We start from the raw sequence: 18,611 nt of genomic DNA, 5'->3' as shown, positions 1-18,611 counted from the left end.
TTAAAGGTGATCAATCTAATCTCAGTGTTTGGGAATGTATAAATAAAATTAGAACATCTTACGGAACTGGATACATGCTATTTTGTTCCTTATGTTAAAAGGAACTTCTCTGTCTTGTGGGACCTCTCAAAGGTAAAGACACAAGATCACTAAGAAATACAGTATTCCAGTAACATTGAACAAAACCTTGTGAGTCTTAATATTGAAAAAAGTACAGAAGATGGCTCACATACAATACGTGGGAAGGAAAATACTTTACAAATATGTGAAATCTGATTGTTTCCTCATAATCAGTTTGAAGACAGAAGAAAGTAACTATTCATCTCTTCTGATTTTAATCCTGTGATGGAAATAATTCCTATCTTTCTCTGTTCTTCCCAATTTTTTAAATTCCTCTGGGAAGAAATAGGTGGAGACAATACAACTCCTAAAATATAGAAGTGTTTATATAAATAATTATAGTAATTTTTCAGGAAATAATTTGTTTGTTCAACAAGACAATCATTTTTAAATTGCAGCTTACTACTTTGCAGCTGTCCATCAGCTATGCCAGCTTTCTTTAACTTCTTGAGTATTATTATTTTTTTTTTACAGGATGTATTTTGAAGAAGGTATGTTTTTCCTAAAATATATGTAAGAATCAAATGCAGTTATATGTATGCTATATATATTTTTTTTTTCCTTTTTTAACAGAAGGAAGGAGAAAAAAATCACAAAGTCCGACTAGCAGTTGGAAATGGAGTAAGAAATGATGTATGGAGGGAATTTATAGACAGATTTGGTGATGTTAAGATCTGCGAGTTCTATGGTGCTACTGAAGGAAACATTTGTTTCATGAACCACACAGGAAAGATTGGATCTGTTGGACGCACCAATTTCTTCTATAAGGTGACTCTTTATTTACATTCTACTTAGTTGTAGTGCTGAAAAATTGTTTCTTAGTTTGAGTACAGTCATAAGTACTAGACAAATTTTCTAACTTGGTTATTGTAAGTTAATTGACCCTCTCTAAAATCTTGGCACTCAACCCAGTTGTGCTTTCAGCAGTAACACTGAAGTTTTTCTTAGAGTTCACAGGAGTCTAAAGGGCTTTGGCTCTCTTCTAAAAGTTTGAGTAATCAGCTGCCAAGTATAATTTCAGGTCTCTACTACATTAGAGGACAAAAGAAAAGTTGGATTTATTTTAATACCTAAGAATTCCTCATCGCTGAAATACTGCTACAAATCTCTATTCTGATTTACTGTTCTACAAATTATGGTTAGAGATGTGTTTATATAGTATGTTTATATTGCATATTGCTATGTAAATATTTTGCATAAAGGGGATTAATACTAATAATTAATATATTATAATAATTGCATACAGTTGCATATAGACAGATACAAAATTTTTACAAAATAGATATTTTATACCTAGGTACAAATAAACATAATTAACTCAAACTACATCTAGCCTATATCAGAATTCAGAAATGTCAAAGATAACACAATACATATATAATCACTGTTGAGTTATTGTGACAGAGAATACTTGGTGAGATTATTAATTTTAAAATGCTATACACATTTATCTACAGTGTACTGCAGGTGTTTGCTGTGTTCTAGGTTACTGAAACTAGAAAAAAAACCATTCTGTAGTTCATAGGATTTGAAAATGGCAGTCATATATCTTGGAGAGGAGGATTACATGTTATTTATATCATATTATGACTTTCCTCCATCCTTCTGAGTAAATGAAAAATTTATTTCTGATTGAAATTCACAGATAGATTTCTTCTTTTTGAGCCTATAAGGACAATCTTTTAAATGATTTGAAAGTCCCAAACAAAGTAACATGTGTCCCAAGCTTTGGTTAATTATATGAAAGATGTCCAGCATTTTTGCAACAAGACTATGTATTTATAATTATGTAGTTGTTTATACCAGTTTTTACTCTTCTTGAAATAAATAGTCCCTCATGCATTGCCTAGAATTTTAAATTGAGTGATACCTATCTATATACAAGTCCTGTTGACTTAAATGACATTTGTGCTCCTTAGGAGAAGTGATAGCAAAATGTCCCAAGAAAACTTTTTAGGGAGTGACATAAAACCATTGCTCAGAAATACAACAGAGGTATCTTCTGATGCCATGTAAAAAGGTCTCTAGGCAGCGTATGTTCCAGGGTCCTAAACTTCAATATTCTGTTATCACAGTACAATTACACAGACTGCTCTACACATTGGGGCCAGACAAATTCTTCTCTTCTCATACAGAAACTCAGACTGCAGTGAGGATTCTGGAACCACTCAGAAAACACCACTGAAAGCTCAGGAATTTAAGCAGATGACTCCACTGATGCTCTGTCCTACATGTTTGATGCTCTGTAGCAGGCAGTGACCATTTGATGGTGCTGGATATCTCCAGAAGGGTCCAGAACTGCTACAGAAAATCAGAGATCTGGAATTTAGGGTGTACTGGGTGAACCAGGAACCTTACAGCTGATGTTAATTTTTGTTTCAGACTTTTCTAAGCCAGATGCCTTATAATCTTACAAGATTTTGTGTATGTTCCAAGCTTGAGTAAACTTGTTTTCAGCATTGCAGAATTTCTGGCAGAATTTTGTCATAAGTCATTAACCTTTTGGAAATACCATGTAAAGTCTACAGCGGATAAAGATTAAACTTGAAACTATCTGCATGTTTATTTAATCAACTGTATTTTTAATCAAGTAGTGGGGGGGGGTTGCATGTGACACACATAAATACATATTTTAATGCCATAGAAAAGTTAATTTTTACTTATTTCAGGCATTTATTCTGTTTTTTTAATACATTTTGCAGCTTGCAGATTACTAAACAAAGCCTTCTAAAGTGTAGCTGTTTTTTGTTTTACTTCAGTCTAAATGACATGCACTAGACATCTAGTGATATATAAAGGAGAACAGCATTATTTCTGATTTGCTGACTTGTGAAAGACCTGAGGTTGGAAAGAAAACCTGTCTCCTGCTGTAAAGTACACAATGGCACAGACAGGGCCCAGCCACCCAACTCCTAACATTTGTTGTTTCTTCAAAGACACGCCAGAACAGCTTTTGAAACATTCTCTTGCCATGCAGGACAACATGAGATACCTTTTAACTTGCTTTCTAGGGATTTTCTAAACATCTGTTTCTTAAACTGGGAATAGAAAGAAAGAGAACTGAGAAAGTGGGGGGAAAAAGATTTGTGTGTTCATATGTGTGATACACTAAAGGAGAAGGAAGAAACTTGCTCTCTTCCTACAGCATAATTGCACAGCTGGCAACAAAGTAAATGCAGTACAAAGCCCTATAGATACAAGTATTGAGAGTATAGAGGGGGAAATGGTAGAAAGTTTCCAAGCATAACATTGTGGGGAGGAGGGGAGAGGAAAAAATTGGAGTGCATTCTTTTGTGTGTGTGGCAATGGCACAGTTTGTAAAGGTGAAATACAGATAAAAAATTACAGCTTTAAGAGGCAAACTGAGCTCTCAGAATGAGCAAAGTAACTTTTCTGTCGGTAACTGCTAAGGCCTGGGGATAAATGCTTGTGATAAATAATATTAAGGTTCTACAGAACATATTTCTTTTCATAAAAATATTGGAAGACTTAAGGTAATAGGAATAAACAGATGAATGTTATAGCAGTTGGCAGAAGTCACTGTATTTAAGATGTTAACTAAAAGCAGTGCTCTTGTTTGCACTTGTTTCTTTTCACACTGTTCTTTATATAAGAGGGATTTGTTCATGTGCTTGAAAGCTTCCCTGTAGAATATGAATAAATCTTTCAGTAAAGATGTTTACATAGAGTCAATGAACAGAAAAGTAGAAGCCTCTGAATAGCTTTTCAGCTGCTAAAATGTAAAACTTTTTACAAAAAATAGAGTCCTGATTTACACTGATTAAGACAGTAATATAATAAATTACTGTTTAATCTTTACATCTGACATACATATGTCTCTAACTTATGTTAATAATCACTTATTTTGTATATGGCGTACATTATGTGTGTATTTATATAAATGTGATGTGGAAAAACATCTTGAAGACCCTTAATTGTGTCTATCTAATTTATATAAAAATCTCTTTCTTATACTGAAATAAATTCTGAGTGATGACAAACAACAAGGGAGCTTGGGATTAATGAGATCCAAGAAAGCTTATAAGAAGGGCTAAAAATAACCCATGGCATGTTCACCTGGAAAGCATTATGGAAAAAAAAAAAAAAAAAAAAAGGCCATCTTTATTTGTAAATGTAATTTTTCATTTCATTTTAAACAAAGATACTCAACCTATCAAAGGAATCCAAATCCCTTATGCAAAACTGTATTGATAAAAAACAGCTTTAGCTGAGAAGCATTTAGATCTTACAATAGATCTTAAATAATTTCATTATATAAAATGGCTTTCACGCAGCCATTCAGAATTAGTATTATGTACTTCTTCATTCAGTTATAGACCTTGTGGCAGAAGATAAATTTTTAGTTAAAAAAAAACAAAGTCTGTTTTAAGCAAATTTTAAGATCCTGGAAAACTGGGTTCAAAGTAAGAATATCAGTGTATGGATCCAAGCAATGGAAGCTCCTAAGTTCATTGGCCAGTGAAAATTAATGTTTCTTCTCCTTTGACTGATTTTGATCTAAAATAATCTGAGGTACTACAGGTGTTTTGTAAGGTATTGTATTCTTACACGCCATGATTAAATTAATATCAAACATAGCTTAAAAGATTTGTTTCTTGTTTTTTTTTTACTTTGGCTAACAAAGTTGTATGGAGGACCTATGCATCTGCTCTTTGAAGCATAAATAAGGCATTTCAAGTATATTTTTAAAACTGTGATGTTTTTAAGATGTGATGATATTATGCTCCGAATTTTTATTTTCTTACATTTCAGTTTTTAAAGATGCTTGAAACTAAATCTAGTACATGTAATGCTTTGTTTTAGAAACCGATAATCTCCAAAAGAATATTAAAAAAACCTTAATCTCTAAAACCAGTAATAAAAAGCTTGTGATCTCTATTTTCTGATAAAGGTTCTTTGAGCATTCGCTGTAAGTTGAAACTTTAGGCATGTCACAACTACTTCCAAAACAATATTTAAACTCACATATTTCCAATTAAAAAAAATATATAAGGGAAGCTGTTACTTGATAAACATCTAGTCAACATAATAGTAGACAATGTTGCACATTAATGCACTTTCAGCTTGCTAAATGATGCTTTTTGTTCGCTACGTTTATGTGGTGCTTCAGAGAGTAAAATGTAGATTAAAATGATGAATGTTGCATGCAGTACTCTGTGAAAATAATATGCTAATGCTTCAACAGCTTAGGTTTTCGTCCCATTAGAATTTAAATAATGAGGTGAACCAAGTGTTAGTTTGTGCCCAGACTAAATACTTCACTCTGGAGCTTTCATTTTCTAGTATTTAATATGAAAAGCAAGCTTCTTAGAATCACAGAATGATTTAGCTTGGAAAAGACTTTTGCGCAGGCACAGCTGTTTGCACAGACTCTGTATAGTTTCATTATGCATATTTAATACAAGATGTGGTGTTTTCTTTTAATTATGTATTTTCATGATTATTATTTAAAAAACCCAATTGGAATACACCTCGTTAATACTCTGAAGTTGTAGGCAAAAAAAGATGTATATAACATAGTATAGTTATATATAATGATATTCTCAATAGTTTTTAGATGATCTCAGGTAGTGAATTAGAGTTTTTGAGGGTTTATAACAATTTAAAATAATTCTTCATTCTTTCAGAGCTCAAAAACTGTATCTTGTCAAAATACTACTCTGTATGATGCATTATTTTAAGCTATTCTAATCAGACACAAAACTGGAATAACATTTAATTTTATAACATTTCACTCTTAATATTTTTATCAATTGTATTTATTCATATGAAACCTGTTAAAGTAATAAATATCAATATAAAAAGAAAAAAAGTGAAAAAGAGTAGCATTTAAATGTAGCCAGAAAAAAAAAAACAAACAACAAAGAAGACCCACTCCAACTCTGTTCCTCAAGAGTAATCAATTATTTTCTAATTAAGGCATTTTGCCTCTCAGATTCTTGACTTTGGTTAATGATTTAATCTGAGGTTAATAAAAATAATTACCCTTCACTTAATTAAAATACTGTCCCTTTCTTGAATCATTACTTTATTTTGCAGGCTATGACCTTTTTCCTTTGATTGACAGTTAAAAACATCTTTTTGTTTCATACTTAGGGTAGAAGAAGAACACAGTGCTGGACATTGAAAGGACTCAATGAATCTGTTTGTCCATATGAGACTGAAATTGTGGGATTCATGTTGCTCTTTATTCAGATTTCAGAAAAACATATTTGATATATTTACAACAACATTTCAACTTAGAATAAAGATGCAAATCTTCATCCAAGTTGGTGGCAGAAGAGGAAAGACATTTATGTTCTAACATCCTACCTTTTACTTCAGTCCCTTTCATATAACCCTCCTTAAGTTATATTGCATTTCCTTTTTGTGAAGAGTGCAGGTGTATTCATGTTTTATAAAATTGTTCCCCTATTGCCAAGAATTCTCAGGAGAAGATAATTACCTTGGTTTCACTAGTTGTTAAAGATTGCTGATAAGATTTCTTTTTGAGAAGGCAGCACGGAACCCCAAGCCGGGCCAATTATCTGTTCAGAATAATAGAGACAATTTGGACCACTGCAAACACAATTGCCCAAATAGTGTAAGGTAGTGTCCCTTAAAGGTCCAGTTTGGATTCATATCACAGCAGAAAAATGAAGCAAAATAATAGTCAAATGCTGTATATTCAAGGGAAAAAGGAAAAAAAAAAAAAAAAAAAAAGAAGAAGAAAAGAAGTTTTGCAGTTTCTAGTTTTGATAGGAGTATCTTGTCCTCTCCTTCAGTTTGCTTTGAGCCAGGGGAGGATGTACTCTGCTGCTGGTGCTCCCCACCACCATACCGTAGCCTGAGAAAGAAAGAGGGAAGTACTGAGGCTAGTTAAGCAACAGTGAAGCCCAACAGGAAGCAGATTTTCGTTTGTGAGGCCTTTACCTTGCCAGCTGTTTTCAGTGCCAGAAAACCCCAAGAACACATCGTGTCTGCTAGAAGATATCTAGAGACAGTGCTTCTATTATGCTGACTCACATTGCTCTTTCACTGGTGATGTGGATCCCATAACTTACTTGTAAGAAAATTAATGAAAGGACAGTTCTATGCCTTCATTTACAAAATTGTTTTGATGTTGCTTACCTCCAGGAAATGGCATAAATTTACACAGAGTATTTTCATTTTTTAGTGAAACTGCATTCTTCTTTCAGATGTGCAAGACTGGAGCACAGGTTTCCTTATGTATATTTGCTGCCACCAGATGTCACTGTGTAGATTAGTAACTGATGACTTCTTCCCTTTTTTAGCTTTTTTTCCCATTTGATTTAATCAAGTATGATTTCCAAAAAGATGAACCAATTAGAAATAAACATGGTTGGTGTGAAAAAGTTAAGAAAGGTAAGTATGTATTTTAATAGGATATTACAGCCTATTGATTTTAATAAAAAATACTTCAGAGAGTTGTTTTAAGAAGCCTTGGTATTGTGTTACTGTAGTTTACTAAATTAACTATTACTCTTTGCTCTGGAAAAAAGCAATATGATTTTTGATCTCAGATAAAACAGCATTAAACATACCAGTGCTGATATCAGAAGCATGCAGGAGATCCTTGGATATATTCGCAGAAGAGTAGTGTTCAAAAGTGATGCTATGGTATTATCTTTGAGTTTATACATAGTGACATCTGTGTTTTTTAAAGGAGGTTAACATAAGGAAATGGTTGCCTAAGAGATCTACAGGAAAGACTGGTGGATTAGAGCAAATACTTTTTGATGAGAGATTAAGTGTTTCTGACTAAGTGATGTGATTCAGCTTAATAATTAAAAAAAAATCCAAAAAACAACAAAACCAAAATTTGCTTGATTATAGCTGTCTTAAAAATATTTATCAAATATCATGATTACACAATTTTTAAAAGTGTTAACAGATACTGGAGCATACATTGAATGAGCTATGGGAAGGTAACAGCTGAAACAGAAGCAGGAAAAACTCATATTAACGGCCAGGCAGACAGCTTTAATAGGGAGCAGAAATAGATTTTTCAAAGGAGTTAAGAGATTCTCTAACAGTTGGTAATCAAACATGGGCACTTTGAAGACAATATGTCCCCAAAAGCTGAAATTTTTTAGCAGTTTATCTCTAGGGATGCCACACTGACCTGTGAAGGGAACACGTGCTCTAGACACTAATTTTTTTCCAACTACACCACTCAGTCTAATGAAAAGCATTATCTCTGTCTGTAATCTTTGTCTTACCCATGTCTTATTTCTTCAGAGCATTATGGCTGCAGTGATACTACCAGTGAACTAAATACTTTTATTTTAAACACTACCAGTTTATGGAAAAAAAAAGCAAGCTCTTTATTTTTAAGGAGGCAATCTTAAATTAAAAATTGTGCCTACATTTGGAAGCATTTTGATATATTTTCATATTTATAATTCTTGTCTTTGTTACAAAGTAATGGGACTCTTAAGTTATATTGTTCAGAACTTGCTCGCAGAAAGGTTATTTCATTCAATTATTCCACATTCTGCAAAAGAACACCTTGGTACTCAACATGCATAGGAGGATAATCCTTTCCCCTAATCGCCATACTTTTTGAGGGAAAAAAATTGTATTAAACTTTTATATTTTACACCAAAAAGTAAATTGATGATACTATATCACTTTAATGAATATTCTTAGGAAGTTACAGAATCACAGAATATTCTGAGTTGGAAGGGACCCACAAAGATCTAGTCAAACCTTTAAGTGAGTAGTCCCCACAGGGATAAAACCCACAAGCTCGGTGTTATTAACACCACGGTCCAACCAGCTGAGGCAATTTCACTGTTCCCAGAACCTCTGAAAAGAGATTAAATAGGGACATAGTGCCCGGGCTGAGCACCTACTTTTGATTGACACTAGTTTTTCATTAGGAAGCTGATAAAGTTGACACTCATGAAAATTCAGTAACATGTGGAGAGTCAATTCAATATTAACTTGAATTGTGCACTTTCAGAGAGTAATAAACTACTAGTGAGCTTACAATTGATAGATGATCATTCTGGGAGAAAACTGGTGAGTCACCAGGAAGAAATCCAAGTGACTGTGAATTTGCATTGACAATATTGTAATTAATATTAATGTCAGGTACAGAAATGTTCAATGATATTTAAGGTTTATATTCTTTCAACTTCTCTGTATAGGTGAGGCTGGTCTTCTGATTTCCAAAGTCAATGCGAAGAACCCCTTCTTTGGTTATGCTGGCAATAAAAGACACACAGAAAAGAAATTACTCTGTGAGGTATTTAAGAAGGGAGACCTTTATTTTAATACTGGAGATCTAATGGTTCAAGACCATGACAATTTTCTATACTTTTGGGACAGGATTGGAGATACCTTCAGGTACAGTTATTTTTTTTTTTCATATTTCTTCAAAGATATATAGATAGAATAATGTGGTTATATTTGTTTTCAGCTGGAACTGTTCGATTTATTGATACTGTGATGTAGTTTATAATTATTCTGAAGTGGATGATACAGGCCTAGTTTTGTCATAAGTGTTCCTTGAGTCCTGTGGGGTTGAACGGTTCATTTTTAGAATAGTTTGTAGGAATTCCGGCTCGTTGAACATGCTTTTCAATATTCATAGAACTAGTGATGGTTTTGCTATGAGCAACGAAGTCCTATACCGATGTGGAGAAAAATGTATCAAATACCAGAGATTGGTCACATTTGATACATTTATATACATGTAAAAAACTTGGAAACAATTCATCTTCAAGGGCCCTTACAGTGTTATAATACAGTTTAATTGCAACATTGTCTTCTGGTGATCAAATTCCAATGTGACAAGTGTGAAAGAATGTGAGGAGGTAGTGTTAGTCTGAAATTACTGTAGTTTCTACTAAAGCTTTTTTCAAAGGACAAGTGTCATGGGATTAAATTATTTTTTCACACATTTTAGATGGAAAGGGGAGAACGTTGCCACTACAGAAGTTTCTGATGTCATTGTAATGTTGGACTTCATACAAGAAGCAAATGTGTATGGTGTGCCTGTGCCAGGTAAAAGCTTGTAAAGCATTTTACTTCTCCCGGGTTCATTGTTAACCATCATAACTCTCTCTATTTTGTGGTTTAAACGTGAATCATATTTGATTGAGTCATCTGTTTAATACCTAGCTAAAATGTAGATGCAGATAATGAAAATACCACCCGATTGTGAATGAGCCAGTGAATCATGCATTTTTTATCTGTATGCAATGAGAAGTATTTTTGAGAATCTATTGTGCATGCATTTGTGATAGCTGCATAACCTAAATTAAAATATAAAGATTTAGTAAATTCATATCTGTGTAAAATCCAGACATGTCAAAATAAAGTGTCAGCAAGGTAATTCTAAAGTAACTCTAAAGGAAAATATGTGAAAACATTTTTCTCTCTTATTTCACTTAGCCTCATAAAATAACTGTAAACAGTTAAGTTACAAAACCAAGAAGAAAATGAAAAAGAATACAAAGAGAAAAACCAATTTCTAAGTAAGAATATACATTAATTTCTTTTTAATAGGGTTTTTTGTTACTTTTCATGAGATCATATGGGCTTGATTCTCATTCACACTAAATCTTTTTTTAAAATATATGCTTGGTCTCACTGGGATAAAAATAAGTTTCTGTGTAGGAGACTGTTCACTGCTCTGCTTTGCATTGGTGGCTAAAACAGTGTTGATAACTTAATAGTGCTTGGCTACTGACCAGAGTTTGCATAGTACCAAGGCTTTCTCCGTGCATGAGAATGCTGGGGACAGCAAGAACTTGGGAGCAGATGGAGATGGTACAGTGGTCTGAAACTGACCAAAGTGATATTCTCTATTATATGATAGCCACGCTTAGTTATTAAAGCTAGCGGAGAAAAAGTGGATGAGATGTTTGTGGTTGTGCTGCTTGTCACCCCCACAAAAATGCTGCATGCTCTGAGTGATGCCCTGCCCTGCAGGAAGTAGCTGGACATCTACCTGATGATGGGAAATACTGAATGATGTCCTGGTTTTGCTTTGCTTGTACGTGTATCTTTTACCTTCCCTATGAAACTGCCATTACCTTATCACTTGAGTCTTGCTTTCCTTCACTTCCCATCCCATGGCAGAAGGGATTGAGCACAAAGCTGGCTGGATGTTTGGTTGTTGGCAAGGATAAACCCACCACAGAAAGATAAAGGAGTTTAAAATGAGAAAAAGTGTCACTTACCTGTATTTTAAAGCCATAAAACAAGAAACATCATAGAAAACTGAAAATCACATTCAAAAGTATGAGAGACGTAATTCCCTATACAACACTTACCTGTTTTACCTGCTCACTTTATGTGACTATCTTGATAATTGCACTTAATGATAAATCAAATTCCTTACTGATTTCGTAGCATTAGGAAAAAAATTAAACCTAAACAAAGAAAACATCAGAATATCTCTGCTGTTACTGCTAGCTGATGGTTAAAGTGTTTAGTTACTTTTGATAGTTGAAGTTAATTTTGTTCTTTCCCAAAGACCCACAGTGCCCTCCTTTTTCAGACAAAACAGTAAGAACTTTTAATTACTCTCTCTGTTAATTCAGATCCACAGTTTTGAGAAAAGATATTGGCAAGAGAAAGAGACTAAAAAAGAAATGAAGGCATAATTGGCTACTCCAGGAAAAAAGCTCTTCACTCTTGTTTTCAAGAGAGGAATGTTGTTGATGTTTATCCACATTTATCGATTACACTGAACATAGGACTCCATTTAGTCTTACCAACCACACTCATTTACAGCATTATTGCTTAATTGATCACTTGAGTGATCTCCAAGTACACGTAATACCACATGAAATATGAATGAGGTCTTGCAGCTTTACTGAAACTCAGAATATGATATATGACTCTTGGTTTGTTAATGCACTACAGTATATTTTGTAAGGTTTACCATTATAATCTCAACTTCGTTCATGTTACAAAATTCTCATCTCACTTCCTTTCATGCAGATCATGAAGGAAAAGCAGGAATGGCTTCTATTATTTTAAAGCACAATGCATCATTAGACTTGGAGCAAATGTATAAGCAAGTAGTGACCTATCTACCAAGTTATGCTTGTCCCCTTTTCTTAAGAGTCCAGGTAAGCTGCATTATTGCACTGTGTATACAAACATCTACATCATTTAATCACAAGGTAGCTAAGTGAATAACAAAAAGTGCGGGTTCATGCATCACTAGATTAGTTTTAGACCTGGTCCTATTTGCTGTCTTCATTAATGGAATCCTGGAAAAAGGATTACACAAAAAGTCAATGAATTTGCAGATTATGTTTAAATGAGAGAAATTGTACAAATGAGCAAGGACAGAGATCATACTAAAGGATTTGGGGAGATTAGAAGCATAAGCATGGTGAAAGAAAAAGATTCAGATTTAAAACCATGAACAATTGCATCTGGAGAAAAGAATCTAACGTCCATTTTATTCAGTGAAAATGAGAGAGAAATAAAGCTAAAGCAGGAGACAGTAACTGTGCACAAAAAAATGAATGTTTTCTCTGTAACAATGACAAATATTAAAGCATTTGAAAAGAAATTGAAAAGGTGAATAAAAAATGTGCGTTATTGTCACCACAGTAATCACCAAAGTCATCCTTATTTGTCCATGACTTTGTTCTAGTATCTGTCCAGTTTGGGGGAAAGATAATCTGTCCCACAGAGTGTAGCAATGTAAGTATAATACAGTGGACTACACATAGACAGGAAAAAGTGTGAGAGTATCAAAAGCATACAATATTGATGAGCATGATAAATGAAGTCTGATGAGCACTTTTGTTTCTGGTAAGAGTTTTGCAAACATCTTGATTAAAAAACAAAACAAAACAAAACAAAAAACAAAAAAACACCAGAAAATTTTTTCTGAAGATATTTATGAAGGAGTCTCCTAAGTCTGAGGAGCAGAAAAAACAGTCATTTTTTAAGGAGAGAAGTTAAGTAATGAAGTTGGTATCTTAGACCACCCAGAGATTGAACACTGGTTTAGAATAAAGAGGGGAAACAAAAAATCTGTAAAAGATCTTGAAAGTGAAATATGTGTGTATGTATCTATCAATCTGTCTCATAAGTCCAGGAAGATATCTTGCAGCAGCATTCTGATGTGAGCAAGCAAGATTAGATATGAGAATGTTGCAGAAGTTAGTTTATGAAATTATGAGAACCTAGTCTAGATTCACTCTTGTACAGCTCTGCAAAAAAACCCTTTACACTGGACAGAAGGGATCTGAATCTTGGATATTGCATGGATATCAAATATCCAGAATTTGAATTTAAATTAAAATTTAAATGCCTTCATTACAGATACATTGCTGTTGGTACAGCTGTCATTAACCAAGAAAGAAGGTAATAGGTGGAACTTCAAGGGAAAAAAATACAAACCTATTACACTTGATCTGACATATAATAATGCTTTAGAAGATATCAGAACATTTCTTAGACCGACTAGAGCAAGTAGATAAAATCTGTAGGTATGCCCGGAGAAGATGAAAAGGCTCTTTGACATTTTTGTTGAATGTAATACTTAGTTTTTTGTATTCAGAGATTGTTTGCATATATAAAAATACATAAAGGCAGAAGAGAAGATGATGGAGAGAGGTCATAAAGTTGGGCTGAGTAGAGGTAGTTTGAATGGAGAAGACAGTCTTACTACAGATGCCTTGCATCACTTTTCTGAGGGGTGCCATAGCACTGGAGCAGTCTGAAAACAGAATGTATGGTCAAGATCCATCTTTCTTTGGACCTGGCTTTGGAATATGAGTATGGCTGATTTAGTACATGATGCTTTCAAGCGCTTTTGGGAGATGCCAGTAGTCACAGATATAGTAAATTTCCTGAGTTTTATCATTAAGGAGTTCTTAGTAATAACAGGTGTTACTCTCAGAAGATTCATGGTGTGTAGTTTCCTTGTATAATGTGCACAGTGAAGATCAATTGTCTTTGGCACGCTGGGGCTACATACACCACACGTGACACTACAGAGACACTGCACAGGGATGCAAAAAGAAATGAGCTTTTGTCAGCTACGTGTCTGGTGTGGGTCTATAGCAGCACACAAGCTCCAATCTTTTAGCACAATGGGAATAAACTGACTTACATCAAGTAAGAATTTGAAAAACAAATGTGAAAGTGAGCAAAAGAAGAGTAGCTTCTTTTCGAATAATGTATCTTTCTCTCTGCTGCAGGAAAAAATGGAAATGACAGGAACATTCAAACAACAAAAATTTCGACTTGTGGATGAAGGTTTTAATCCATCTACAATTACTGATCCTCTTTATTTTTTAGATAATTCTAGGAAAGCATATGTCTTGTTAACCAAAGAATTACATGAGATGATCTTATCTGGGAAAATTAGGCTTTAAGTAATTGACCATATAATAGGCTATTAAGGGACAGGCTATACAAGCTATTGTATGAGAAAACAATGCAATTAATTACCGGTATTTATGCATAGTTATCCAAAATAATGTTTTTTATATTTGATATTTACATTTGGATATGTCTTATATCTTTACTCACTTGGTCATTATTTTTCACTAATCACTTTTTACCTCTTCAGACAAATTTGTAAGCAAATAACCTGTAAAACTTAACTGAACTCTATTTTATATTAACTTTGGAATGTAAATGCTGAATCTGATACTTTTTCTTAGTACTAAATGGACATAAATGATACATAGTAACACATTAAAAAAGAATCAACATATAAAGACATTGTTTCACATGTTGTGTCTAAAGGTGGACTATATGCCAGCACCATCTTGTTTTTCTGTAGTTTACATACTTCTGAATATGTATTGTAAGAAGTAAAGGCTTGACACTGGTTGGAAGAAAAAAAAATCCTTTCTGCCGAGGACTTTTCTGATGGAATGTAAGAGAAAAGAAATTGAAGAAGAAAGACTTCCAAACAAACCCAAATATTAACATCACGACTGAGATTTTTTTTCTGTCATAATCTGTGCTCTTTCATTTATTAAACTGACCATTTGGATTGTCAAATTCTGAAGACAAGGCAAACTTTCTTGAAATGTGTAGCAGCAGATCAACAATAGGCAGAGAAAATCTGCACGCTTAATGGGGAAAATCATTTATATAGCATAAAAAGAATTATTGCAGCACTTTATGTCGAGCATATTGAGTAACAAATAGCTTCCATACTCTTAGTAACAACTGCTAGAGGTAATTATTTTATGAGTATAGAATATAGCTGAATTTATAAAACACTAGATTTTCTGTTCTCATAATTGCTTTTTCTAAGTTTTAAAATAAAGTATAAGATTATTTACTCCAAATACCATTCTCTCTGTTTGATTTAAGTCTGATTGCACAAAGTCTGTTTTCCAGCCTCTTTTGATACTTGATTTGCACAGTGCCCTCTTCAAATGCAGTGTGATGCCCACTTTGATCAGCCAGAAGCAATATCAGAGAATACTGAAATGGTGACTCTCTTCCACACTGGGCATCATAAGTCTCTCTTCCATCATAACAGTGATATGAAACTAAGTTCTCATGAAAGTAGGATTTAATTTTCTTGTGTCTTTCTAGCTTTTTCATGTAACAAAACATTACAACCTGTGTCAATTTTTGAATCTTTGATTATTGCTTTAACTGATTTTCTTTAAAAAGGCAAACCAAGGATGCAGTGAAAAATATGTAAAGATCACAACTTGTATTTTTGAACATAATATTCCTTATGGGGCTGCCAGTATAAATAACGAAGTCAACAATTTTGCAATTTACAAACCAGTGAGAACTAACAAATTCTTACACCAACATCATGCCTCATGGCAGATATTAATGTAAAGTACGTAATGGGTAATGAAGAGAACTGTTGCATAAGGATAGAAGAGGGTCACTTGATGTGGCATTTCCTGAGCAGTCCCATTTTTTCTGTTTCTTTAGGCAGGGCCCAAATGGCTGGCTGTAGCTGAAAGCTGAGGCAGGGATGTTTGCCACTTACTGAGACAGGTGGAAGTGTCATTACCCTGTCAAGAACTGCAAATTTAAGAATGAGGTATTTATTATAAAGTTAAACCCAACTTTGTATGTTAGGCTGAAATTTTGAGCAAAGGATTGGTTGTTAAAATCAAAACTACTTTAACTTTTACATAGGTATATGCTGAATATACTTCAGGACCCCTTTTATGACAACAGTAAAAATTACATCCTTTCTATGGAAAATAATTATTTTCCGATTTTTTGTTTTCAATATGGCACCCTGACACCCACAGTATCATTCTTAATCTTGTAGAATACTAAAGGATTTAGTGGGATCAATTGTTTAGCTTTGGTAACATATTTAGCACGTCTAAAATTTATTTAATTTTATAAGACTTGATCCTATATATAACTAGTGAAAAGGTTCTACCACTTAAATGCAAAAAAATGCAAGAAATGAGAAAGAAAAAAAAGACATGAGAAAAGAAGAAAACACTTTTCCATTAAAAAAAGAAAAAATAAAAAGAGAGAAACAAAACACAAAAGCTTGTTCGTGAGTGTCAGCATTTGGTCAGTTCTTTCGTGAAGTATCTAGGATGAAGCAAATAGTTTCTGGGAACAGTGGAAGAACAGTGTCTATATGCCACCTTCCATGCTCTGTCAGAATCAGTCACTGGTGTTTCCAAACTTTTGGGTACATTTTTAGCAACAGTGGGACTCTTATAACACAGCTGCCTTGAGAGCCTACAAGTGTTTGATTCCCAGCTGTGAGCACTAGTGAAATACAGAGTTCCAGCTTCTCCCGTGTTTTCCATACTGCAACCAAGATAGCCTGAGCAATCTGCGTATTTTCAAAGGCAAGTAAAATAGCTCTGTTCCATGCACTACCCCAAGAAAATGGGAGAACAGTCTATTACTCTCAATCCAGTAGTTTTCCCTTCTTCTAGCCAGTAGGTTGGATGCCAGCAGATGCACTGAAGCATGTCCCAGCAGAATGTCACTTTCCTCATGGATACCTAAGTTCTTGAACCAGCACTGCATGGTTCAAGGCTGAATAATGATGGGGCTTATGTCACACTCCACAAAAAGAGTCTTCCTTTCAGAATGAGAAAATATTGGGACTAACCTGTTCATTTCCTACCTTTACACAGACCAACATTTGGACTGGCTGAGGTATGAGGGTTCGAGTGTTGCTGAAAAATGGTGTCCCAGTATTTGTCCGGGAAACTTAATTTCATGTAATAGGTGGTAAAGAAGCAGATGAGGGGTAGCTGGGGTGTGGATGGAGAGTTGCACTACTAACCTCATATTTTAAAAATAGAAAGGAGAGAAAGATCAAAATAAATGAAGGTAATTATTTTTGAGATTTAATGTATATATTTTTTTCCTCTGTATTTAAGGAAGGTCGATGATGAAAGAAATGTTTATTAATAAAAAAGAGGTTGGAGTGACCATTTAGAAAACATAAAATTCTGGAAGGGTAAACACATACCCACTCTCTTGGGTGAATCTGGTATAGTTAGTACAGTTCTAGTCTGTATTAATTTTCATAATCTTTCTCAGGATCCCCAGAAAACAGTAAAAAACCACAAGCAGATCATGGCCTGAATTTCATTCTCCTCACCCAAGGCAGATAAATAGAGCTTTTAAAGAGAATTCTCATACCTATAAGAGCCACCATAAAGAATGTATTTCAATTGACATACAAATTTCCTGCAGATGACATACAGAATACACCTTCTACTGTTGATTTGCTCTTTTTCTTTTCTTTTTCTTTTTCTTTTTCTTTTTCTTTTTCTTTTTCTTTTTCTTTTTCTTTTTCTTTTTCTTTTTCTTTTTCTTTTTCTTTTTCTTTTTCTTTTTCTTTTTCTTTTTCTTTTTCTTTTTCTTTTTCTTTTTCTTTTTCTTTTTCTTTTTCTTTTTCTTTTTTTACAGAAAAAAGAGGTAAAGGCAGAAGGAGCACTTTTCCCTGCATTTTTATAATTTAAAAATACTGGGTGGCTATGGGAGAAAAGACAAAAAAGTCACTCTTAAAAAAATAAAAAGTTCATTTTCAGTAGCTTGTCCCCAGCTAACAATGCAACTAGTAATTTGATGTGCATTATCACAGCAGAAATAATGACACATACTAGTATGTATGAAACTTAGTTAAGATTTATTTCAAGCAAATAATGTCTTTCTGTTTAATATATGCTATCACAAAAATTGGATGCAAGGACAGCCAGAGAAAAGTTGTACATGAATAGCAGCAATCTTAGAAATAATTTTAGTGTGATGTGTATTATTAGCAGTATTGTCAATAACTGACAGCGTCATGTGGCAATTAATTTGGCCATAAAAGTAACATCAGAAGGTCATCTGATTGTGTCCGGATACTCAGGAATTAATACCTTACACATCATACCCTTAATTAGTCAAATAGATTATATGATTTATGCCAGGACAATTTAAAATAAACTGGGTCATTAGCAGAGCAAAATGCAATTCCTATGCCACTAACAAGTCCACAAATCTGGGATTCTTTCACCAAA

General features: G+C 33.8%; 1 protein-coding gene across 1 annotated transcript in view; it reads left to right on the top strand.

The window, feature by feature from the left end:
* Positions 1-15,434, top strand: part of SLC27A6 (solute carrier family 27 member 6) — a 36,988-nt gene extending 21,554 nt beyond the window's left edge. The window contains exons 5-10 of the mRNA XM_063423820.1: positions 694-888; positions 7,416-7,506; positions 9,297-9,495; positions 10,058-10,155; positions 12,103-12,233; positions 14,328-15,434. Coding sequence (XP_063279890.1) covers positions 694-888; positions 7,416-7,506; positions 9,297-9,495; positions 10,058-10,155; positions 12,103-12,233; positions 14,328-14,504 — 891 coding nt within the window. The 3' untranslated portion in view covers positions 14,505-15,434. The remainder of the gene's footprint in view (positions 1-693; positions 889-7,415; positions 7,507-9,296; positions 9,496-10,057; positions 10,156-12,102; positions 12,234-14,327) is intronic.
* The last annotated feature ends 3,177 nt before the right edge of the window (positions 15,435-18,611 follow it).

The sequence above is a fragment of the Prinia subflava genome, chromosome Z, assembly GCF_021018805.1.
Source record: "Prinia subflava isolate CZ2003 ecotype Zambia chromosome Z, Cam_Psub_1.2, whole genome shotgun sequence".
Classification (NCBI taxonomy): Eukaryota; Metazoa; Chordata; class Aves; order Passeriformes; family Cisticolidae; genus Prinia; species Prinia subflava.
This window is presented reverse-complemented; position numbering and strand designations above follow the sequence as displayed.